Source organism: Pelodiscus sinensis, chromosome 7 (assembly GCF_049634645.1).
Source record: "Pelodiscus sinensis isolate JC-2024 chromosome 7, ASM4963464v1, whole genome shotgun sequence".
In the NCBI taxonomy this organism is placed as follows: Eukaryota; Metazoa; Chordata; order Testudines; family Trionychidae; genus Pelodiscus; species Pelodiscus sinensis.
The window spans coordinates 55,136,810-55,162,411 of NC_134717.1; the positions used below are offsets into that span (position 1 = coordinate 55,136,810).

General features: G+C 43.6%; 1 protein-coding gene across 15 annotated transcripts in view; it reads right to left on the reverse strand.

The window, feature by feature from the left end:
- Nucleotides 1-25,602, reverse strand: part of PIKFYVE (phosphoinositide kinase, FYVE-type zinc finger containing) — a 194,361-nt gene that overhangs the window by 70,978 nt on the left and 97,781 nt on the right. For 14 of the 15 annotated variants that reach the window (XM_075933821.1, XM_075933817.1, XM_075933820.1 and 11 more), the window contains 6 exons: nt 19,119-19,181; nt 16,315-16,444; nt 14,338-14,518; nt 11,237-11,311; nt 10,361-10,468; nt 831-971 (listed from right to left, as the gene is read on the reverse strand). In XM_075933821.1, coding sequence (XP_075789936.1) covers nt 831-971; nt 10,361-10,468; nt 11,237-11,311; nt 14,338-14,518; nt 16,315-16,444; nt 19,119-19,181 — 698 coding nt within the window. The remainder of the gene's footprint in view (nt 1-830; nt 972-10,360; nt 10,469-11,236; nt 11,312-14,337; nt 14,519-16,314; nt 16,445-19,118; nt 19,182-25,602) is intronic. The other variant, XM_075933814.1, reaches the window with a different exon arrangement.

Here is a 25,602-nt window from a genome sequence, read left to right on the forward strand (position 1 = left end):
AACCCAAACTCCTGCACCCTCACATCCACAAGCCTGTGGCTTGCTCAGTACCCCAGCCCTCCACCTGACCCCAACACTCCCCAGCCTGCAGCCCCCTCCCTGAGCCAGCATCCCCTCCTCCACCTCCTCCTGCATCCAAATTCCCTCCCAGAGCTTGCACCTCTCACCCTTTCCCACAGCCAAACCCCTCATTCCCACCCCAGAGCCCACACATCCTGCCTCAGTGAAGGTACAGCTAGACTGCAGGAGTTTTTCTAGGATTCCAGAGGTATCCCAGAAAAACTCTTCTGCATCCAGGGATGCATTTGTTCTTCCACTTTTTTTAGCGGAAGAGCAAACATGCTCTTTCGGTAACCCCTATATTCCTCTTTCCACAAGGAATAAGGAGGCTTCCAAAAGAAAGGGTTTTTCTGACATTTGGTCCAGTCTAAACAGGCCAAATGTTGGAAAAACCTCTTCCTACAGAAGAATTTGGAAAAAAAGCAGCAGTATAAGGGTTGGGGATAGCAAGTGATGGAGAGGAGGAAAATATAGAGGGCAGAGTGGGGCTTTAAGGAAGGGGCGGGGCAGTAGATCTTAGCTTTTTCTGTCATTTAAAAAGTGATCTTGGGTGTAAAAAGGTTGGAGACCACTGCTTTATAGCAACTAGGAATGCGATAATGTACACAGTTAACCAATGAGCCTGATACAAAGGCGGCGACAGGGAGAAGATGGGGCCACTTGGATCCACGGGAGCTGGTTCTCCTGGGGGCCAGCTTAAAAACTGCCTCCTCAAACATGATACCTTAGAAGTATCACACACTGTTACTCTTTTGGGACCAAGCACTCACTGGCTTGACATTGATGACTAGAGTGATGCCATGTTCCAGAAGCATGTCCTGGGCAATTCGGGATACAGTCTTCTCCACCAGAACCAGGGTAGGCCTTACATCCACTATCCGCTGCACATAGTTCTTCAAGAACTCCCTTTCCTACTGACCAAGAGAAAGAATGACAATTACTACCGTCTAATTTCTCATAAAAAGTGAAGCAGTCTCACATCTAGGTCACTTTCAAAATATTGTGTCATTTCAAACACTAACCCTGACTTTGAGTTACTATGGTTACTTAAGTGATTTTACAAATCTCTCTAACTAGATTTATGAGGCATTGCTCTGGTCCTTAACTCCAATAAGGTTTTTTCCCTTCATTCAAATCATTGTTCTGGGGTGGGGATGGGGATAAAGGGTTCAGTATGCAGACAGTCCTGGGGAAGAGAGGACAACCCCAGCCTACTCTCACTGCAGTAGCTGGGGGAATCATGGGAGACGCCATGGAAGCATGCACAGCCGGGAGAGGAGTGCAGGTCCCCTGACGGGGAGACAGACAAACTCTCTGAAATATAGTAGATAATTGTCCAGCGATCTAAATGGGTTTATAGCTGTCCCAGCCTGCATCTCTGGCCCCTTCCTGCCCCCTGTGGTCATTCTATAGTATAACTGTTCTTCCTACTAGACCTCCCCCCTTTCCTTTGTATGAGACTCTTGAATTCCAGGTACATCTCATTGTGCTGGCACTACCAAATCTTTACCTTGCTTTAAGTTTAAGACAAAGCTGTATACCAAATGTATTGGTCCTAGTTCTTACTGTTCAGGAGGAGTTCTTGAACAAATAGACTAACATTTGGACTAACATATGGATGGACAAACATTTCTAATACATACACACACACACACACACACACACACACGTTGGACATCCCTGGTCCGGCACCCTTAAGACCTGACTGGTCCCAGATGAGGGATTTTTCTGGACTAGGGGAGGACATTTCATGCCCTCTGCTACCGCCCTACCTCTCACCGGGCTTCATGGCTCGCCCCACAGCCCAACTGAACCTTGCACCAGCTCCCAGCCCCTACTCAGCCCAGCTGAGCCGTGAGCTGACTCCTGGCACCAACTACCCCACAGCCCAGCTGAAGTGCACGCTGGCTCCTGCAACTCAGTGGAGCCAAGTGCTGGCTCCCTATGACCCCCTCTCAGCCCAAAATACACACATGCTGGCTCCTGGCTCCCCAATCACGGGCCAACTAAGTCACATGCTAGCTCCAGGGCTCCCACCCCCTGCAGCACTCCGGCCCTCTCGGACTGTGAAACATTGTGGACGGGTGGTGGTTGTCGGGGACTCCCTTCTAAGAGGGACTGAGTCATCCATCTGCCGTTCAGACTTGCAATCTCAAGAAGCGTCCTGCTTACCGAGAGCTCGTATTCAGGATGTAACCAAGAGTTTTCCAAAGGTAATTAAACCTTCAGATCACTACCCCTTCCTGCTTCTTCATGTAGGAGCTAATGATATGGTCAAGAATGACCTTAAGCTGGTCACAGCAGATTATGCTGCACTGGGAAGAAGGATCAAGGAATTTGAAGCTAAAGTGGTGTTCTCATCCATCCTTCTGGTTGAAAGAAAAGGTCCGAATAGGGATCGTCAAATTGAGACAGTAAATACATGCTTATGCAGGTGGTGTCGGAGAGAGGGCTTTGGTTTCTTTGACCATGGGACTCTGTTCCGGGCACAAGGATTGTTAGGAAGAGATGGGAATCACCTAGCCAAGAGAGGAAAGAGCATCTTCATGGGCAGGCTTGTGAACCTAGTGAGAAGGGCTTTAAACTAGGTTTGTTGGGGGACGGTGACCAAAGCCCTGAGGTAACTGAGGTAAGTGAGGAAGTCGGACCAGGAAGGAACACAAGGAGGAACAAGCAAAAAAGAAGGAACTCTGACTGAGAAGGAGAAGACAGGGCGATCAACTGGTTATCTAAGGTGTTTGTACACAAATGCAAGAAGCCTGGGAAACAAACAGAAAAAATTAGAAACCCTGGCCCAGACAAAGAACTATGATATGACTGGAATAAGAGACTACGTGAGATGAGTCGCATGCCTGGAGCGCTGTCATAGAAGGGTATAAACTGATCAGGAAGAACAGGCAGGGGAGAAAAGGAGGAGGAGTTGCATTGTACGTAAGACAGCAGTACAATTGCGTAGAGCTTCAGTATTTAGAGAGAGAGAAAAAGACTGTTGAGAGTCTATGGGTTAAGTTTAGAGGTGGAAGCAACAGAGGTGATGTTGTGGTTGGCCTCTGCTATAAACTACCACATCAGGTGGATGAGGTAGACGAGGCTTTCTTCGGACAACTGAGAGAGGCTTCCAGATTGCGGGTCCTGGCTCTCATGGGCGATTTTAATCACCCTGACATCTGGTGGGAGACCAATACAGATGCACACGGAAAATCCAGGAAGTTTTTGGAGAATGTTGGGGATAACTTCTTGGTACAAGTGCTGAAGGAACTGACCAGGGGCCATGAACAGCTTAACCAGCTGCTCACGAACAGGGAAGAACTAGTAGGGGAAGTAGAGGTGGGTGACAACCTGGGAAGCAGTGACCATAAGATGGTAGATTTCAGGATGCTGACAAAAGGAAGAAAGGAGAGTAGCAAAATACACACCCTGGACTTCAGAAGGAGACTGATTCCCTCAGAGAACGGATGGGGGGGATTCCCTCAGAACTGATGGGCAGGATTCCCTGGGATGCTTACATGAAGGGGAAAGGAGTCCAGGAGAGCTGGCAGTATTTTAAAGAAGCCTTATTAAAGACACAGGAAGAAACCATCCCAATGCGCAGCAAGACAAGCAAATATGGTAGGCAACCAGATTGGCTTACCAGGGACATCCTTGGTGAGCTTAAACACGAAAAGGAAGCTTACAGGAAGTGGAAACTTGGACAGATGACTAGGGAGGAGTATAAATATTTTGCACGAGAGTGCAGGAGAGTTATCAGAAAGGCAGAAGTGAAATTGGAATTGCAGCTAGCAAGGGAAGTGAAGGATAACAAGACAGGTTTCTACAGGCATGTTAGCAATAAGAGGGTGATCAGAGAGGGTGTGGGGCCCTTACAGGATGAGAGAGGTAATCTAGTGACAGATAATGGGGGAAAAGCTGAAGTATTCAATGCTCTCTTTGCTTCGGTCTTCACAGACAAGGTCAGCTCCCAGACAAATGGACTAGGCAACGCAGTATGGGAAGGAGGTAGATAGCCCTTGGTGGAAAAAGAACAAGTTAAGAACTATTTAGAAAAGCTAAACATACACAAATCCATGGGCCTGGATTTAATGCATTCGAGGGTACTGAGGGAGCTGGCAAATTTCATTGCGGAGCCTTTGGCCATTATCTTTCCTGATCTCCATGAGTTTTCAGAGATCCCGGATGATTGGAAAAAGGCAAATGTAGTGCCCATCTTTAAAAAAGGGAAGGAGGACAATCCAGGAAACTACAGACCAGTCAGCCTTACCTTGGTCCCCAGAAAAATCATGCAAGGAATCCTCAAGGAATCCATTCTGAAGCACTTGGAAGAGGGGAAGTGATCACGAATAGTCAGCATGGATTCACGAAGGGCAAGTCGTGCCTGGCCAATCTGATTAGCTTCTATGATGAGGTAACTGGCTCTGTGGATATGGGAAACTCAGTGGATGTGATAGACCTTGACTTAAGCATAAGCATTTTATACGGTCTCCCACAATATTCTTGCCAGCCAGTTAAAGGAATATGGATTGGATAAATGGACTGTAAGATGGGTAGAAAACTGGCTAGACTGTCGAGCCCAATGGGAGTGATCAACGGCTTGATGTCAGGTTAGCGATTGGTTTCTAGAGGAGTGCCCCAAGGATCTGTTCCAGGATCGGTTTTGTTCAACATCTTTATTAATGACCTGGATGAGGGGATGGATTGCACCCTCAGCAAGTTCACAGATGACACTAACCTAGGGGGAAAGAGGTAAATACGCTGGAGGGCAGGGATAGGGTCCAGAGTGACCTAGACAGATGAGAGCATTGGGCCAAAAGAAATCTGATGAGGTTCAACAAGGGTAAGTGCAGAGTCCTGCACTTGATAAGGAAGAATCCCAAGCATTGTTACAGGCTGGGGACCGAATGGCTAAGTAGCAGTTCTGCAGAAAATGACCTGGGGATTACAGTGGATGAGAAGCTGGATATGAGTCAACAGTGTGCCCTGGTAGCCAAGAAGGCTAATGGCATATTAGGGTGCATTAGGAGGAGCATTGCCAGCAGATCCAGAGAAATGATTGTTCCCCTTTATTCGGCTCTGGTGAGGCCACATCTGGAGTACTGTGTCCAATTCTGGCCCCACCACTATAGAAAGGATGTGCACGCATTGGAGAGGGTCCAGCGGAGGGCGACCAAAATGATTAGGGGGCTGGAGCGCATGACCCATGAGGAGAGGCTGAGGGATTTGGGTTTGTTTAGTTTGCAGGAGAGAAGCGTGAGGGGAGATTTGATAGCAGTCTTCAACTTCCTGACGGGAGGTTCCAAAGAGGATGGAGAAAGGCTGTTCACAGTAGCAACAGATGGCAGAACAGGGAGCCAGGGTCTCAAGTTACAGTGGGAGAGGTCCAGGTTGGATATTAGGAAAAACTATTGCACTAGGAGGGTGGTGAAGCACTGGAATGGGTTACCTAGGGAGGTGGTGGAATCTACATCCCTAGAGGTTTTAAGTCTCGGCTTGACAAAGCCCTGGCTGAGTTGATTTAGTTGGGATTGGTCCTGCCTTGGGTAGGGGGCTGGACTTGATTACCTTCGGAGGTCTCTTCCAGCTCTATGATTCATGCCAGATCATGGATGTTGCTAGACCAGAGAGTCCCAGATTTAGAGGCACAACCTGTAGTAAGATTAGTTTCACCTGCTACTATGTGAAAGGCTAATGCAGAAAGGAGAAACTAACTAACCAGACAGTGAAATGAAATCCACAGGGTACATCTGTAGCAACAGCTATAGGTTAACAACTATTTAGAAAAGTTTAACATAGACAAATCCATGGAGCTGGATCCAATGCAACTGAGGGTACCGAGGGAATTAGTTGATATGATTGTGGAGCCTTTGGCCACTGTATTTGAAAATTTGTGTTGATCAGGGGAGGTCCTGGACAATTGGAAAAAGGCAAATGTAGAGAATAAGGACAATCCAGGGAACCACAGAACTGTTACCCTCACTTCAGTCCTCGGAAAAATCATGAAGGGGAGTCTCAAAGTATCCATTTTGCAGCACTTGAAAGAGAGGAAAGTGATCAAGAATAGTCAACATGAATTCACCAAGGGCAAGTCACGCCTGACAAACCTGATTGCCTTCTATGACAAGGTAAATGGCTCTGTAGATAAGTGGAAGGTGGTGGACGTGATCTAGCTTGACTTTAGCAGAGCTTTTGATATGGTCTCCCACAGTATACTTGCCAGCAATTTACGGAAGTATGGATTAGATAAATGGACGATAGGTGGATAGAAAGCTGTCTAGACTGTTGGACTCAACAAGCAGTCATCAATGGTTGGTTAACTGGTAAGCATCACCTTTACCAGTGGATGTTTACTGGCAATGCTTTTTTTATGATGGTACTGCCCGGTACGTAATACTGGCATCTTCAGTCAGAGCTCAACAACTTTTCTCCTGGAGTACCAGCACCTTTTTTTAAAAAAAAAAAATATACGAAAAAAAGCACTGCTCACTGGTAACTGGTTAACCGGTGGGCTGGAGCAGCCCTCTGCTGTGCCACAGGTCCTTTGAAACAAAATCATCTTATGTTGCAAATAACCAGTTAAAATGAGCCGTAACTAAACCCACCATTAGGGCTCCCAGGTGTCCGGTCAATCCGGTTTTTTAACCTCCTGTCCAGTAAAATTTTTTAGAAAATACCGATACCTGAAATGTCCAGTATTTTCTTTTTTTTTTCCCTGCCAGGAGGCGAAAAAACCGGATACCAGGCAATCCTAAAACACACTCGGCAACTGGGCCCACTCCCCCCTCACCCGGGCCCCCGGCTCCCAGACCCTCTGCTTTCCTTGAGGGGGAGGGGTGGCTCGATCAAGAAAACATGATGGCCGCCAGCAAAAAGCCCTGAAGCAAGGGGAAAGCAATGCCTTCCCTGGGTCTTAGTGGTCAACCTCTCCCCCCTCGTACTTAAAAGGGGCCATGCTGTTTTATTTTATTGGCTTAATTTTGGGGGTCCCTTCCCACCCCCAACAACTTTGGTCTTCCCTCATTCCCCCCCCCCCCACAGAATTTTTCCCCCCCAGTGGTTTTATTTTTTGGGGGTAGGGTGTTTGGTATTTTTGGTTAAACCATCTGGCAACCCTACTCACCATCCATTTCTCTCTGATTAGAGAGGACAGTATTCAGGAATTTCAAATGCATAACAGGCCACCTTTTTTTGTGTGTCATATAGGCTTATCATAAATTGAGCAAATAAGTACCATTTAGAATGATGTACATATTTAGTAAATTCAGAGGACACTAAACAGGGTTAATACCATACAATTATATTGTCAAAACCAGGACAGAATATAATTTTTTTTTAAACTAAATAAAAATTTTATGTAAATTGGATTTTTTTGATAAAATCCTTTGAGGGACAACACCTATGTAAAGATGGTTTTAAGACGCATCATAGCTCAAAGATCTCATAATGGAATAGGAATTTGCATTATAATTCATATTTACAAAAAGTTTCTTAAACATTACGAGTTCAACTAATTCTGGAATTCATCACAAGGGAGCTGAATAACACTGCCTGTTCCTCCTCATTTTTTTGCTCCTTTAATACTGTTTTATCATATTTTGGGTATATATAAATTATCTACATGAGGACTCTCAAAGTCAATCTGAGCTAATGAAAGATCGATCCACTTTGAATTTGTATTTCTTATTAACTCAGATTGCTTGGGATACTCTGAAAGAATCAAAGCCATTGAGTAAATCTACATAGAAATATCTATTATGTTTTAGCATTCTAATGCAAAAAACTAAATTGAGTAACTTATTCATAAAATTCACATTTAATATTGAGGGAGTTGATAGAATCATAGGGTTGGAAGAGACTTCAGGAGGTCATCGAGTCCAGCCCCCTACCCGAAGCAGGACCAACCCCAACTAAATCATCCCAGTCAGAACTACGTCAAGCCGGGACGTAAACCTCTGGGCATGGAGATTCCACCATCTCCCTAGGTAACCCATGCCAGTACTTCATCACCCTCCTAGTGAAATAGCTTCTCCTAACATTCAACCTGTGAAAAGGATGTGGTAAAGCCACTAACCAGAATATGTTAAATGAGCACTAAGTTCGACATATGTGTGAAGGAAAGAAAGCATTGTCTAGATACAGAAGATGTAAGCAAAAAACCAAAATTTAATTGGATGACCTACAAAAACTCCCACGTTAGGGGGAAATAAAAGTAATACAGACCACAAAAATTAAAACAACTCGAATAATGGCAAAGGGACTGACATCAGTATAGTCAGGCAAGTGGAAAAATTACCAAAAAAGGTATATAAGGTTAAACAGATCAGATCAAGAGTGGAAGGATAGCGAATCCATAAAGCCAGGTCTGATCAAGTTGTTCCCTCCCCGGCACAGAATCTCATTACCATTCGTAAGCTTCGAAAGGGGAACACAGGTCGTAAGTTGCAGCAAACAAAAAATCCAAAAGGAAAGATAAAGAAAAGAATATCTCCTGAATTTAAACAATGTTTCTATCTGTCTTAATGTGCGTATTAAATAGATATGACATAACTCCACAAACTGTTCAAAGGTAAATTTTTAATTGTTTTTTTTATATTTTTTTATTTGTATGTTACGCTGTCTTAGAAGCATTGAAGACAGTGAATTGATTTAAGTGAGAAATTAATTAAAAAGTAAATAGAAAATAAAAATCTTTGTTTAACCCTAAAAAGAAGTATTCCATGGTCTGCGGTTTCAAATCCTTTAAAGAACCAAACCCAGTTACTAAAACCACCTAGACCTCCCCCACTGTAACTTGAAACCATTGTTATTTTTTCTGCCATCTGTCAACACTGAGAACAGCCTCACTCCATCTTCTTTGGAATCTCCCTTCAGGAAGTTGAAGGCTGCCATCAAATTCCCGCCCTCAATCTTTTCTTCTGCAGACTAAAGCCCAAATCCCTCAGCCTCTCCTCATAGGTCATATCTTCCAGCCCCCTATTCATTTTGGTTGCCCTCTGCTGTACCCTCTCCAATGCATTCAAATTCTTTCAATAGTCGATGGCCCAGAACTAGACGCAATACTCCAGATGTAGCCTCACCAATGTCAAATAAAGGGGAATAATGACTTCCCTAGATTTGCTGGAAATGCTCCTCTTAATGCACCCCAATATGCCATTCACCTTCTTGGCAACAAGGGCACACTGTTGCTTCATATCCAGCTTCTCATCCACTGTAATCCCCACATCCTTTTCTGCTGAACTGCTACTTAGCCAGTCAGTCTCCAGCCTATAACAGTGTTTGGGATGCTTCCATCCCAAGCGCAGGACTCTGCACTTGTCCTTGTTGAACCTCATCAGGTTTCTTTTGGCCCAATCCTTCAATTTGTCTAGGTCACTCTGGACCCTATCCCTATCCTCTACCTGTCCCCCAAGCTTAGTGCCGTCCGCAAACTTGCTGAGGGTGCAATCCATCCTCTCATCCAGGTCATTAATCATGATGTTGAACAAAACTGGCCTTAGAACTGGGGCACTCTGCTTGAAACCGACCATCAGCCAGACATCAAGCCATTGATCACTACCCATTGAGCACAACAATCTAGCCAGCTTTCCAGCCACTCAAGTCCATTTATTCAACCCACACTTCCTTAACTTGCTGGCAAGAATATTGTGGGAGACCGTATCAAAAACTCAATACAAGGTATATCGCATCCACTAACTTCCCCATGTCCACAGAGCCAGTTACCTCATCATAGAAGCTAATCAAGTTGGTCAGGCATGACTTGCCCTATGTGAATCCATGCTGACCCTTTAAAAAAAAAAAAAAAAAAAAAAAAAAAAGCTTCCCCTGCATCTAGACTGCTGATGCATTCTTTCGAAAGTAAATCAAAAGAATGCAGCAGTTTTTTCTACCACAGAAAACTTTGTTTTACGAGGAAGAAAACCTTGTTTCGAAAGTGCTCTTTCGAAAAAAGGCTCTATGTAATGCAAACTGTGCTTTTCAAAAGAGAGCCATCCACACTGCCTGGATGCTCTTTCACAAAAGCGGTTTGCTTTTTCTAAAGTACTGGTTGTAGTCTAGATGCTCTTTTTCAAAACAGGCTTGCAGTCTAGACGTAGCCCTAGTGTCAACAGGGCTCAACAGAATGTGTCAGATTATATAATTTTTTCTTGATGTCCCAAGCTCAATTCAGCTGAGAGTTATCCCTCATCACTGAAACTACACATTCTTTTCCTTCTACTCCACCCAAGCTGGAACTGAAGTTAAACAGACATAAATCATAAAAAGACAATGTAGAAAATTTAAACTAAAAGCAGAATAAAAATGTTCTAACCTGAAGAACAATGGGGTCTATGCAGGTGAATTTTGTTTCTTCTCGGTAAAGGTACTCAATGGAACACTTCAGGAGAAGAATTTTGGGATTTTTTAGATAAGTGTTCATCTAGAGAAAGACAGGGTAGTTAAAACAAAGAAATGTTGGTGATAGTAGACCCAAGCCTCCCTCCATGAGGAAGATTTTTAAGCTCCTCATACAGTTATCCAAAGCTGACATGCTTACAAAAATGTACCACTAAACCATTTCAACTGGGTGGTGGTATCAAATCAAATCAATAAACAAACTTTGTATTTTGCCAATCTCATATCAGAGAAGCAAGATACAGTTTTATCTACTCTGGAAGACAATTATGCTCTGTAAAGAAAATGTCAAACAAATGAGATCCTGGTACAAATCCCTTTCTTCCATGAGAGATGGAATTGTAGTGGCCCAGGACTCCCTAAGTCACCATAAAATACTAGGTCAATCAGAGTCTCTCCATCTTAATCACTAGCTTTATTTTAGACTTACTTATTGCATTCCATAAAAAAGTGCAATCAAAAGGCTCTTTCTCCAGTAAATCTTACTGAGCTTATTCAACAGTTCTAGAAAATGTTATATTCTATATCTTTGAAGAAAGTTTAGTCCATACTCTCAAAACTCAGATTTCCTTGGACTACAAAGAAACCCTTCTGAATGGAAATAAAACATATGTGCATACTCAAAGAGAGCCAAAAATAAAGAGCAACTTCACAAACCCCTTAAGAGAATGGTTTTTTTAGATAAATTATTCTCAGTGTACACAATCAAGAAGGATAAGTTCCTCTTTAAGTGAAATACCCAGTGCCCTGCTAAAAGAATATAGGCTATTTCATTTATAACATCTTCAATTACCTTTTTGTGTGCAACATTCTTTGTGCAAACAAAGCCATTCACCACCACAGAGTCAAATTTCTTTCCACCTGGGATCTAACGAGATGGCAAGAATTAAAGGCTTTCTGGTTTAACATTCATTTGATCTCTTTAAATTCATTGAATATATGATGTAAGTTACTTACTGAAAAAAAATTGTATTTTACAGCATGCATAAGTTTTTCTAACCTCAATTTGTTCATTTTTATTTTTGTGCTATTATAGACATGGTAGAACCTCTGAGTGAAGAGCCCCAGAGTTTAACACAGTTTATAATTTACTGTATTTGAATGTAAAATATTTAAAAAAGGAAAAATCAGCATTTTATTTCTGTGTAGTAAAGTTTCAAAGCTGTATTAAGTCCATGTTGTAAACTTTTGCAACAACCACGTTTTGTTCAGAATTATGAACAACTTCCATGCCCAACATGTTCATAACACTATACCACAAGTCCCACTATTCCACACAAGTCATGAAAGTGGCCTGCTATTCTGGAACAGACAGGGCACTATTTTTTTTCATATAGATTAGCTCCTGATGGATTAGTGATAATGTGTCACCTTAAAATATTTTAATTTTTCAAGTCTGACTTTTCCTGTCATGCCTATTTGTAACATTCTTATCTTCTAGCAATAGATAATCCAAGTTCTGGTGGGATTGGTGTAAAGATGTCAAGATCTCTTTATATCCACTGTGAGTATGTTATTTAAAAAAAGAGCCTGGGAACAGCAGCTCTACATATCTTGGCATATTTAGAAAGTTTGTCAAGTGGTTAGTGCACCAGTAACCATATTGAATGTGAACATAATGGATGCCAAAAAAGACTCTCTAACTAAATTTAGGTTCCATAGAGGTATATTTCCAAGATCACATTACAGGCAGTCCCCGGGTTACGTACAAGATAGGGACTGTAGGTTTGTTCTTAAGTTGAATCTGTATGTAACTGATCAGTTTCAACAGCGGCTGAATCTGGACACCAGTTCCGACTTACATACAGATTCAACTTAAGAACCCCAGGCGTCCCCAAGTTAACTGCTGCTGAAACTGATCAGCAGCTGATTCCAGGAAGCCCGGGGCAGAGCAACTCTGCCTCAGGCTTCCTGTAGTCAGCCGCTGGTCAGTTTCAGCAGCGGCTGACTTGGGGACGCCTGGGGCAGAGCAGCCCGGGTGCTGCTGGGTTGGTCCAGTAGCACGGCCGCTCCTCGGCGCTACTGGACCAACCCAGCAGCACCCCAGCTGCTCTGCCCCAGGCGTCCTGATTCAGCCGCTGCTGAAACTGATCAGCAGCGGCTGAATCAGGACTCCTGGGGCAGAGCAGCTGGGGTGCTGCCGGGTTGGTCCAGTAGCGCCAAGGAGCGGTGCTGCGGGACCAACCGGCAGTGCCCCACCTGCTCTACCACAGGCCCCGGGCTTTGCTCCACGTCTCCCTAGTCTGCTGGGGGGGGGGGGCGCACTAGCTGCGTTCCCCCCCCCTCTCCCCCCAGCAGACCAGGGAGACGCGGAGCAAAGCCGCAGAGGACCCGGGGCCGGACCCGCGGCGCTTCCAGATCAGCGCCGCGGGTCCAGCCTGGGTCCTCCGCCGCTTTGCTCCCCGTCTCCCTGGTCTGCTGGCTCCCCCAGCAGACCAGGGAGACGGGAAGCAGCTTTTCTCGCCCCGGAGGAGGCAGGCGGCAGGACCAGGCGTCCCGTCGCTCCAGTCCTCCGGGGAGAGAAAATCCCTGTTCGTAACTGCGGATCCGACATAAGTCGGATCCGCGTAACTCAGGGACTGCCTGTATTGCAGAAAATCCCTTTTCAGGCAGGGTTTCTCAACCAGTGGTACAAGTACCCTTAGGGGTACTCAAGAGAAGTCTGGGGGGGGGGGGAGAATTATCAACACAACTGAATTTTGGAAAAAAACTGAATTTGTGTTTTAAGTTTTACAGCACTTTATTATTTTTGTACTTTTTACACCCAAAAATTTCATCGCCCGCCCGGCTACGATTAAGTTGTTTAAACAAATGTGTTGCAATGGTAGAAAAAAAAAATTGTGTCTGAAAACTGGGGATACTTTTTTTTTATATAAAAGGGGGTACTTTATACAAAAAAGGTTCAGAAACACTCATCTATGGCATTAGGCTCTGAAGAGCTGCTCATCTACTAAAATTTAACCTGAGCTCTAATAAAGGAAGGGGCTGCAAATGTGGTCAGGAAAAGATTTAATGAGGCTATCTGCAAAAAAAGTTTGTAAGACACACCTCTCATATTACACAGCTGCCTGAATCAGTTATTTCTGGTAAAGAAGAACAAGCCTGATACTCTTATTCACACCAGCTTCCTGTCAGGCCCCAATCTCCTGCTGGTCTTTATGATCCATGGTCATGAGGACATACATTTTTTTACAACTGCTGCAGTCATCCAGGCATTTTGCATAACTCCTGGAGAATTAATCTACTTCATGGAGGCCGGCTATTGCCCTTGTGTGGAGGTGTTAACTCTTGCAGAATAAGCAGTTACAGGGCAAGAGTCTGCCTTCAGTATAACATGGAGCAGGTTGCCATGTGGCAAAGATCTCTAACTAAACATACAAACAGTTAAAAAAAGTTAAGAAAAGGCAGGAAGAAAGCGAGTTGCAGACTGAAAGGAAGATTGACTCAAGTGCCTTTAAGTCAGTGTTTCTTAAACTTTTTAAGACCGAGGAACACCAAACAATATTTTTTATGAGGAACACCAAGGACTTTTTGTTGAGCAGGAGGGGGGGAAAAAAAAGGGTCAGGAGGAGAAAGTTATTGGGGGGAGAGGGGAGAAAGGTCCCCTGCCCCTTTAAGGATGGCCATTTTGAACTCTGTTGTTCTCCATGGCACACCAGTCTGCCTCGGAACGCAGTTTAAGAAACACTGCTTTAATTGCTTTGCAGCATTGGAGCCAGAAGTTATACAAATCTTTCCTCAAAACAGCAACCATCTTCTCTGAAACATAGGACACATTTGTTACTCATGTTACTGGATTGTAGTTTTTAACCCAGACACCTGTCCTATTAAAAGCTAAATATTCTTTATTTCACACAAATTTTCATCCTCCCACTCCCAGTCACCAGAACTTACTTTTTTTATGTGGACAAACTGGCGGATATCCATATCATCATCTCTGTTCTTGACATCAGGTCGGACAGTTTGAACTACCTGGCAGACCACTGGCACAATGATATCCCTCCAGGATAACGACAGAGACTCATTGTTGAGTAGCTGCTGAAGTAGTGCCATCATATGGTTATGATTACCTGAACTGCAGAGGTATCAGAGTGATTAAGGGAGAGGAAGGGAATCTGAAGCAGTGTGACGTAAAGGTTTTTTACACTTCACAGTGTTTAAAATGCAGTAAGAAATTTGAGGAAACATAAAAAGTGTTCCAGATCACCATCATGTTTACTTCTTCTGTTCTATGGTTACAGGCAACAGCATATAGAAACAGAAAGTTCTTAATTTTTCCCTACTGGGACTTATGTTTTTAAATACAAATAAGTGCACTAAGTATCTAGATCAAGTCTCCCTTGAAAAGACAAGGTTCATCTTTTGTTTGACAGCTAATTATTAATTTTATAACTCTAACAGCAAAATGCTCTTTGTTGTAAGTCAATTTCAGAGCACACTGTATATTGGTAGCCACTAAGCAACATCTCTTAGATCGGGGTGGAAAATAATTTTTGATGGGGGTCATTCCAAGATTTTGGAAAGTGCTCAAGGGCTGCACTTTTCCATTTATTACTGGAAGGGGTGCAGAGTCTGGGATAAAGGTTGGGTGCAGAAAGGAGAACAGAGTTTGGGAGGGAGTTTGGGTGAAGGAGGCAGTTGTGACCTAGGGCAGGGGTGCAGGATTTTGAGATATGACCTAGGATTGGAGGGGATTGTGATCTTGGGCTGGAGACTGGGGTGCCATATCCGGTAGGAGGTATGTGGAGAAGCAGGGCAGGGGCGGGGGAATGGGGGTTCAGAAGGTTGGGAAAGGGAAGGGCTGGGGTGTCGGAGGCAGACTCTGACCAGGAGACTTACTAGCCTGCAGCTAAAGGCTTGCAGAGCTTAAAATGTATCTGACTGCTTGGCTATGTGCTTGAGCAAGTAACTGAGCAGGAGAGGAGGGGGGGATTTTGCTTTGTGTCTGCCAGTTATTCAGACAGGCAGCTCCCAATGGCCAGAAACCAGCCAATGGGATTGTGGTGGGGGCAGAAGCAACATCTGAATCTTCCCCCGTCCCCTCAGGACTATCAAAGAGAAAGTGCCCCACAGCCTGCCTCAGGCTCCCCAATGCCTCCATGAGCCAGATCCGGTGGCTTGGCAGGCCGGATCTGGTCCATGGGCCGTAGTTGCTCAGGTATGTCTTAGACACTGTGTGGCAATGTGTAATGCTATCAAGAGAGGCAATTCCATTTAAAGATCATTTTTATGTGCTTGTGTCATGCCATTTAAGGCACACCAAAGAGTTTTCAGCGCTAGAGTCCCAGAGTATCATCCATTCAGCTTATATTCACAATGTCATGTGTACTTCATTGGGGGGAAGGGGTTGCTTTATATTTAAAGACATGTGGATGGTTTAACAATGTGTAGTTTTAATAGCTACTTTTTCCTTTATGACTTACAGTGGAGACAAAATTATTAGCAGAAATTAAAATGATGGGCGTGTTTGTAATGTGTTAATGACATTAATTCAGACACCGAGAACAAAAAAATTGTTTCAAAACTATGGAATCACTAATCCACAGGTACAGCCAATTGCTAAACTCAAAAGAAGGCATCCCTTTACACATACCAAACATAATGAAAATGTCATATATGTTATGCTGCATGTATAAACATGAAATTTCAACACATGAATATGCTACCAGCTAATTTGGCACTAGTGCCACCAATGCAGGTCCAAGAAGATAGACTAAGTTGATGGGACATCAATATCAGTACTCCTCCTCCACAGAAGGCGGAATCTATGTTGATGGGAGAGCATCTCTTGTCAACATTCAGCAGCACTTACAAAGCTTTGAAAATTTTATCTTAGATATCCCCATTAATTCCCTTTTATGTTCTACTTACAGAAGCCTCTCCATGGCTTGTTTCTCTCCATTCTCTTCCCTCAGCAGATCCAGATTGCTGTGGTGCCAGCCTAAAGGTGTGAAAAACAGCTCTTTGGATTTCTCCTCCACCCTCCGATTGAACAGTGATTCTGAGGGGGGGGGAAGAAGGGGGAAGAAGAGGAGAGAGAAAGGAGAGTTTGTTTATACAAAGTTAAAGATGAATGCTTACACTTTCTCCTCTTAAAAAAAGTTCAAGAAGAGACTTCACCAAGACTAGTCCCGGCCTCTGCTGTGAGAGACTGTTGAAATATTATGTTGTGCAGGAGCCACAGTGTTAGTCACTGACAGTGCTTGGTATTCAGTGTCATCAGCTATAGAAGAGTAAACATGCTATTACATACTTCACGTATGCCAGGTAATTTGTTTTTCTTCTCTCTAGCCTGCCTGTGAGTAGTTCAGTTTTAAGGCAACAAATTAACTATGTATGGTCAACTATCACCTTGTATTGCCTAAAATAGGTAGTAATCTGATTTTCCAGATACATAACCTTTAATTTAAGACATTTGAAAAATGGGACAGTCTAATCTTACATAGTTTTATTTGACAAAGCCATTGTTTTCGAAGCCTTATATCTAAAGGTAGCACTAAAAAGCATTGTTATTCCATTTAGGTCATATACAACTTATAACTCATCTGATGAAGTAGGTTTTACCCACAAAAGCTCATGATCTAATATACGTTAGCCTAAGGTGCCACAGGACTGCTCTTTGTTTTTAAACTTACCATATTTATTTTATGTTCCAACAAATTTATCCACAATCAAGGCCAATGAAAATGCATCATGTGACCATGTGACTAAACCACATTCTTAGAAATTAAAGTAGACAATTGCATATTAAGAGTACAAGTCTAAGACTGTGGAGATTTAACCCACTAAAGCCAGGGCCAATCTATCACTTGAGATATGGCTACCAATTCTGTTAAGTAGGTTTTTAATATTATGCTTTGCTTTTCCCATCACAACTGAGTGAATACTCTTAGAGCAGTCCAATCTTTGTCAACAGAAATCACAATAAATTCTACTGAGTAGTGTTAGATCTGTGAATAAAATCTCTGTTTGTCTAGTACTCTGGTCAGAGGACCAGACTCACCACAGTTATTTCAGTTTCACAAGAGTATAATTCCATTCAACAGGAGCAACAGTAGGGGGTCTGTCAGACTCAGAGAAGAAAGTATGTAATAAAAATATTGGCCATATGAGGCACAATATTAGCTTGGTAACTTTTTCCCATATGTACTAGAATAGCTTGTTAAAAGCTCTTGTTTTAAAGAATTTAAAATACATGGAAGGGAACAATCCTGACAGTCTATTTTGCTCTTGCCTTTGTGTGGATTCTTTTTATTACTTGCTTTAAACAATTCCAAGTAATAATACATTTTTAGAAGTAGTTTTCTTTTGTTTCTTAAATTTGTTCTCTTATATCAAAATATTCTTAATTTTGTGAAGTTGCAACTAATAGGTATTCTTTAAATTAATATGCTCCAAGTTCCCCTCTCCCTAAATGAAATGCTAAAACCTTAACTTGCCCTTTAATTATTTTATTGTATAAAATATAGGATGCATTTCTTTAGTTTATTTTGCTTCCCAAAACATATTATCGATATAACCATGTCCACATTAGAGCATATACTGGTACAAATATAGTGGTATAACTGCATCCTTGGGGCAGGGTGGATGGAGGGGAGAAGAGAAAGGGTTGCTGCTTTAACTATACTGATATAGTTAAAAAGGCAAACCTTTTGTGTGTCGCTGGTTGCCCTAATCCTCCAAAGCTGCTATGATTTTCTTTATGCAGATTTCCTCCTCCCCAAAGTAAATTTTCTTGTCATTTTAGTGATTAAATTGGATTACCTTCTGCCACTACTATAATCAAAGAACATAATTAGAAACATCACTGTTGCATTATGCAGACTATAAAATTCTTATTTAATTTGTACTGCTAATACAGAGTTCTGCATTAAAGTTTAAATCTCCATGGTCTAAGCTGTAAGGGAAATGGTTGTCTTTTGAACAAACAAACAACTCAATACAGTTACAGTGCAGAATTATATTTTAAGTTTTCTTCACATGAGCAACAATAGAAAAGAGGAGTACATGACTAAGTATCATGCTTGTGAAAAAAATAGAAAGGGTATTTTCCTCCTCCAGATATTTTGCATCTGAAATAATATACTGAAAGTATTCAGTATGTCTTAATGTGTAGAAATATACAGCTTGCTTCCTTCATAGAACCCAGGTAAAAGCAACCCATTTAAAAGGGTCTCAAACTGGCAACTGTGTCCAACAGGACCTCCCTTTCAACTGAAGTGACACAAGCTAATATGATGTAAGAGCAGATGTGGTATAATAATGTCAGATTAATTTTGAGATGCTGGTAGAAAAGAGGTTTTCAGTGCACACACAAATGTATATGGAAATAAGCATCAGAGGGTTACTGAACACCTGATGGATCCCAGAATAAAAAAATTAATCTCTTATAATCAAGAAGGTTTTGTGGATGAGGAAGTGCTAACAAAATGCTAAACACAGCCAGTTAATGTGTAATGAAGGACGCATTTGTAGTTAAAGGCCCTTGAAAAGAATCTCACATGCTTGAGGTCAATCTAAAAGTGAACCAAGTGAGTGGAGAAGTTATAAGAGTTCTCTCTGGGCATCTCAAATTATTTTAAGAAGCCAACATCTAAGCCACCTCTAACACCAATAGAAGCATCAATACATAACCCATTCACTAGGGGGAAAAAAGGCATTTCTGAGTCCCTTACCTTTGATGAAAGCATCACTTATTGAGATCATCTGTTGCCCTCCATTGTCAGGAATCAAGTACTCTGAAAAAGAAGAAAACAAATCACGATGGGAGGAGATACATAAAATGATAGGTTATGATGGCATATCAGTATAATTATACTATGTACACACCCACATCATAAGAGAAAATATTACTCATCTGAAGCATTTAGTCATTTCTGTAGCATCCTGATAAGTAGTCAAGAAAGAATATCTTCTCATACTTGTTCTGCAAAGACTCCAAAAATGATGGCACCATACTGCTTAAAATTATTCGACAATCAAGCTAACGTGGAGGGTGCACAAAACAAAAGCGCTGGAAAAAATATCTGCCTTTTTAACTCACATGTGGCTAGTTTTCCCTTTAGGTCTACATCTGGAATTAATTATGTCTTTACCTGAGACACTGTGGAGGTACCCAACAAACAGTATGATTATTAAAGCAAGCAATTTCTGAAGGCATATTAAAACCAAAGGTGTTCCCTCAGCTGAGCATAAGCTTAACTTTGTTCTCAGGCTCAAGTTACAAGCCCTTTGTGTACAACTAGTTCTCATGGTTGTCCAGTTCTGGGACTCGTCTCAATCAAGTAAACAGACATGCAATATACTCTCTTCCTTAAGAACTAAAGGGAGAAACTGATACCATATTTAAAACCGATTATGATCAAAATGGAGAGAAGGGAAGCAGCCAAGAATGTGTGCACAGCACACAAGATGCATAAAGGTACTCATCAGTTCACATATAAAGTCATGCAAGATTATGAAGTTGTGTATATGTGTATATATAAGGATGGCTAAACGGTGACTTATGAGCTACATGTGGCTTTTTTACAGTTAAAGTGCAGCTCAGGAAGCATTTCCCCATTCTCCACCTACCAGACTGGGGTGTGTGTTTGGGGTTTCCGCCCTATGAAAAGGTGGTAGGGACTAGGGACTTTTGCCAGGGATGACTGTAGCCTGCTGAGAATGGAGGAGCATGGTTTAAAGGGTCAGCACCCAAGATCCCTACAGCTTGAGTCACACACCTCTTTGCCCTTGACAGCCTCTCTCTACAGCTCCTAGGAGTTAGCTCCATGGGGAGAGAGAGCAGAAGAAGCAGCAGCTCTCCCTGCTGCTTCCACCTCTTTGCCACTGCTTCTCCCCATTGTTCACAGTTTGCTGGCATGCAGGGAGGGGTCCCAGCATCACATTGTGACTGAATGGACCACCAAACTCTGGCAAAAATCTGGGGATGTACACGTGAAGGATGCAGTCACAGAATACCCTTTGTGGGGGTCCTTCCCAGAGTGCTAACCAAGCCACTGACACTTACCTCCTTGTTCTCCAGGGCTTCTCGCCACCCTGTCCTGCTGGGCCAGCTCACCTGGTCTTCCCCAGCCAAGGCACAGAACTGAGATCACCACCTCCCCAAGAAGCAATACAGACACTGAAATGCTCAGCTCAGAGGAAAATGTAGTTTTAGGCCCAGCTTCCATGGAAACCACTCTCCAAACGGGATCAGAATCCCAAATACATTATTTAGGTAAGCCCCAATTAACAATGAAAGGGAGAATGAACACTGATTGCTCCCCCTGGTAACAATTATTTACAGTGGGCTTCATAGTAAATAAAAGTGAATTTATTATTTAAAAGCAGTAGGATTTAAGCAGTTGCAAGTGAAAACAGGCAGAGCAAAGTAGATTACACATTTAATACAATAGAAAATGCATAGCTAGTTCTAACACACATTCAAGCTTATTACAAACTCACTCTAAAACTGTACTTATTTCAGCCAAACCTCTAAGCCAGGAAAGATCTCTTTTCCTCTGGGGTCTCTGGTTTGTGTCACTCCTAAAAGAATGCCAGCCAAAGACCAAGAATTGAAAGACTTTGCATCTTTAAATAGGCTCCCTTTCAGGTAGGAATTATCTGTTTTACATTCTCTCCTTTCATGGAAAATTATCTGGTTAGACCTTATGATGGGGCGGGGGGGTGGGGGGGGGGAGAGAGAGATTGTCACATGACTTCCTAAGACCAACCACTGCTAAGTAAAGGACAAAAGAAGCTGTTTACAGGTGATCACCCAGACGTTGAAGGAATGACATTTAAAACCATAAACCAGCACATTTAAAACCATAAAGCATTCCACACTCCATATTTCTAACTTCACACACAAGAACGATACATGCACCAAAATCAGATAAACAGGTCCAGCAAATTATGACATTAAGACTGATAGGTTACATGAGGCATATTGTCCAAAGCATCTTTGAATTATGCATGTGTGACAATAAGTCAATTTCATAAAGCATCATAGCATGTGACCCCATGTGCCTCTTCACACGTGTCACGGTTGGCAGTGGGGCAGGAGTGGGGTGGGGGGAGGGTGGTCCTTGTGGATTATGGTCAAAAAGGAAAAAAGGGGGGGCCATCAAGAATGTGTGCACAGCACACAATATGCATAAAGGTTTTCATCAATTCACACCAGCTGTCAAACTTCTGATGACTATCATGTGCAGCTCTGAGGTCAGTAGGTTTGTTCACCTCTGGTATAGAACATACACATATATTATAGAAAAGATAGATGCTATATTTGTAATTACATGCCAACTTGTTTGCCAAAGAGTTTTCCAGAAGCTATCAATCCATTGTAACCATCACATGTCAAGTTAGTAACTATATCCAGCTTTCACAAAACCAAAAAACCAGCTTTTTAAAGGGAAAAAGTAATGTCCAATAAACCAAAGTCCCATATAAGCACCCTCAGCAGATGACCCTTTATCCAATCCCTCCCCCAAAATACTAACACTTGAAGACAAGAAGTTATTTGCTCTGGGATGACTCCATGATGAGTACAAGGCATAAAAATACAGAACTAAATGAGACAGCAGAAATGTGTCAGCATTATGCCCTCACAAATTACAACACAAATATAACAAAGCAGAACACGGTCAACATAAGTTGCATTTCCGCCTGGTGGTTTCATATCCGTTAGTGTTGCAAACGGAACTCCTCTCCCTTATGATTACTCTAGGTTTTCAATCTGGATGCATACGATATCTAAAATTTCCAAAGAGGTCCTGAAAATGTTTGCTTTGAAATGTTTGCTTTGAAAATGTTTAGAGTCCAAAAATGAAAAGACTAAAGATAGAAAAACAGTCTTCATTTTTTTTCATGTACTGTATTTAACAGTGCTGCACATGTAGTCCACTTTGCTTTATGAAGAGTTAATCGCATCTCCTGGGAATGCTAGTGCATGCTTCCAGTTCATGTCTGGCTAGAGGACTCCTTCCAGCAAGAGCACCAAAGCTGAAAGTGAAACAAGGCAGCAGGAAATACAGAGAGGAAGGAGGAGAAAAGAAAAGTGGGCACATGCAAGCATGGTACTTTACAAAAAAAATAAAAATAAAAAAATAAAATCAGCAGAGAGGAATCCAGTCCCTAGTTTGGACATGTTGCCCAGTCATTGTTCTCACTGAAGCTTCATACATAATGGATTAAAAAGTCTTAAATGCAACATCCCCCCTCAGCTAGGTTTGCCAACTTTTTAATCACACAGAACCAAACACCCTGCCCTGAGGCCCATTCTCACTCTCCCTCACTTTCACCTGGTTATGGCAGGGAGTGTAGGTGCTGGGGTAGGGTGGGGTGGGGTGGAGTAGCTGGGGCAGGGAGTGTAGGTAGGTGCTGGGGTGGAGATGAGGGGTTTGAGATGCAGGAGAGGGCTCAGGAATGGGGCAGAGGTGCAGGCTCTGGGTGGGAGTTTGGGTGCAGAAGGAGACTCTGGGCTGGTGCAGAGAGTTCAGGGTCCTAGTGGCACTTATCACAAACTTCAACCAAGAGGCTACCAGGTCTCCACAGCTCTTAAGCCATCAAAGGGCAACCTAGATTAATGAGTGGGTCATAAGCAAGACGATCTCCCAGGATAGGGCAGTTTTGCTCAACGTGCTTGCATACCTAGAGTTTGCGGGGGGTTGCCAATTGATTAGATGCAGAGGGTGCACACAGCTCCACAGATAATGTTGTGTGCAATCAGCATGCACCTCACTTCATGCACCCTTGCTTTACATCCAGGTCTCTTTAGTAATACTGGTAGGAAAAAAACCTACATGGACAAAAACCAATGGAATCTGGCAGCCCTGCACGTGGGCAATGGCGAACAAAACATCTTGCATGCCACACACAGAAGCCTGATGGGCTGCAGGTTGCCCACCACTTCCCTAGGCACATGTGCAGTCAGAGGCTCCATGTGCTGCCCATGCACCTGCAAGCACCGCCCCTACAACTCTCACTGCTAACACTTTTTGACCAATGGGAGCTGCAAAACCAGCATGTGGAGTAGGGCAGATCAGCGCATAGAGCCTCTCTGGTAAATCCTCTTCCTGTGGACCACAGGGACCTTACAGCTGCTTCTAGGAGCCATCTGGAGATAGGGCTGGTAGGGAGCCCACCTTAGCCCCAGACCACCCCTGCATCACTGAATGGACTTTTAATGGCTTGGTCAGCAGTACTAACTGGAGCCTCCAGGGTCCCATTTCAACCTAGCTTTCCAGTCGCAAACAGATGACTGGCAAGCCTACCCTTCAACGTAGTTATAAATACTGTAATATTTTGTACAAGTCGAGGCTGAAAGGACAGTGTCTTTAACTAACTGACAGCTAGCTACACTAAAGGCTAATCTGCTGCTTTGCAGTCTGTCCCATTTAAAGGGATAACATACAACTAACCTGCACCAGAAGCGTACCATAGAACAATCTGTGACTTGGACGTAATTCCTCCCAATCACCACTTACTCTGGGATGAGAAGTAAGGGTATGTCTACACAAAGTTATTTCGAAATAACAGCCGTTATTTTGAAATAACTTTACTAGCATCTACAAAGCCAAACCAAATTAATTCGAAATAGCGGAGCACTGATTTTGAATTTGGCAAACCTCGTTCCACGAGGAATAATGCCAAATCCAAAATAGCTATTTCGAAATAAGTGCTGTGTAGACACATCGAAATAGGGGGCCTCCAGCCTTCCCAGGGTGCCCTAGTGGCCACTCCTCTCCCTTCCCTATCTCCAGAGACCTTAAAGGGGTTGACTCTGGCCACAGTGCCTGTGCCAGCTCCAAGCCTGCCAGCCCAGAGTCAACAGTCACTGCCCCATACCCAGTGGCCCCAAATCATGAGCCAGCAAGCTGGCAGCCAGCCCTCCAGGAGAAAGCAGGCGCCTTCCTGGTCCAGGGTGGAGATCATGGACCTTCTTCAGGTTTGCGGGGGATGCCCCCAATGTCCATGATCTCCACACTAGACGGAGAAACGCAGCCGTCTATGGCAGGATAGCTGCCAGCCTGGCCACCAAGGCCACATGCAAACCCAGGAGCAGGTTCGCATGAAAATCAAGTTGGCGAGACCCCCAACCTTGAGCTTCCCCTCCCTCTTCTTCCTCTTGCTTCCCCCTTCCAGCTCCCTGCTCCCAGGTTTCCCCCGCCCCTCTCCCACCTTCTCTTCTCCCCTCTCCTGCCTCCTTTCCCCAGTCTCACCAGAGTTTCAATCTCCCCGCCCAGGTTTGTTAAATAAAGAGTTGGTGTTCATGAAAATACATGTATTTTATTTGACATCAGGAAGGAGGGGGGTTGGGAGGGGTAAGTGGAAGGACATGAGGGAGGAATAAGGCACAAGCCCCCAGTGGGACAGATCAGGGAGGCTCTTAGTGCTCCTCAGGGTGGAAGCTCTCCCGCAGGGCCTCCTGGATACTGACAGCCCCCCAATGGACCTCCCAGATGGCAGCCTGCAGAAAGTGCAGCCAGGCTCGCAGCAACGCGTCCACGAGAAGCACCAGAGTGCCCAGGAGGAGCTCCGGCTCCATGTTGCAGAGTGCTGTGGTGTCCCGAGTGAGGGCAATCAGAGCATGCAGAGACAAAATGCTTTGCTGTTCCTCATCTAGGTAGGCAAGCAACTAGGGAAAGCTGAGAACCGGCTGTCCGGGGGGGGTCCCTTTAAGCACAGACCTCAGACAGCCTTAGGCAGCAGCCACACAAAGTAACTCCTGACCTGATGCCCTGCCGGACCTGGTTTCAACCGGCCTTAAATGCCATTCAGCGTCCACTCAGTGTGGACGCGCTATTTCAAAATAGCAAAATGCTATTCCGGAATGCATTTTGTGTGTAGATGCATTATTTCGAATTAACTATTTTGAAATAACGCTGTCATGTAGACATACCCCAAGCTATTTAACCTCTTTGCATTGGCCCAGCATGTTCAATAAGCAGACTACAGGCCTAACCCAGGTCTTCAGATGATTTTGCTGTCCATTCAAATAGGGATGTTAAATATCAGTTAACTGAATAGTCGAGTAACCCCATGAATTCTTATCGGTTAGTCAACTATTCTATAGTCCCCAGGGAAGGGGGGTGGCAGCCAGTGCGCTCTGACCTCCCTCCCAGGAGTCCCCTGCCACTTCATGCTGCTGCCTCTGTATCAGAGGTAGCAGCATGG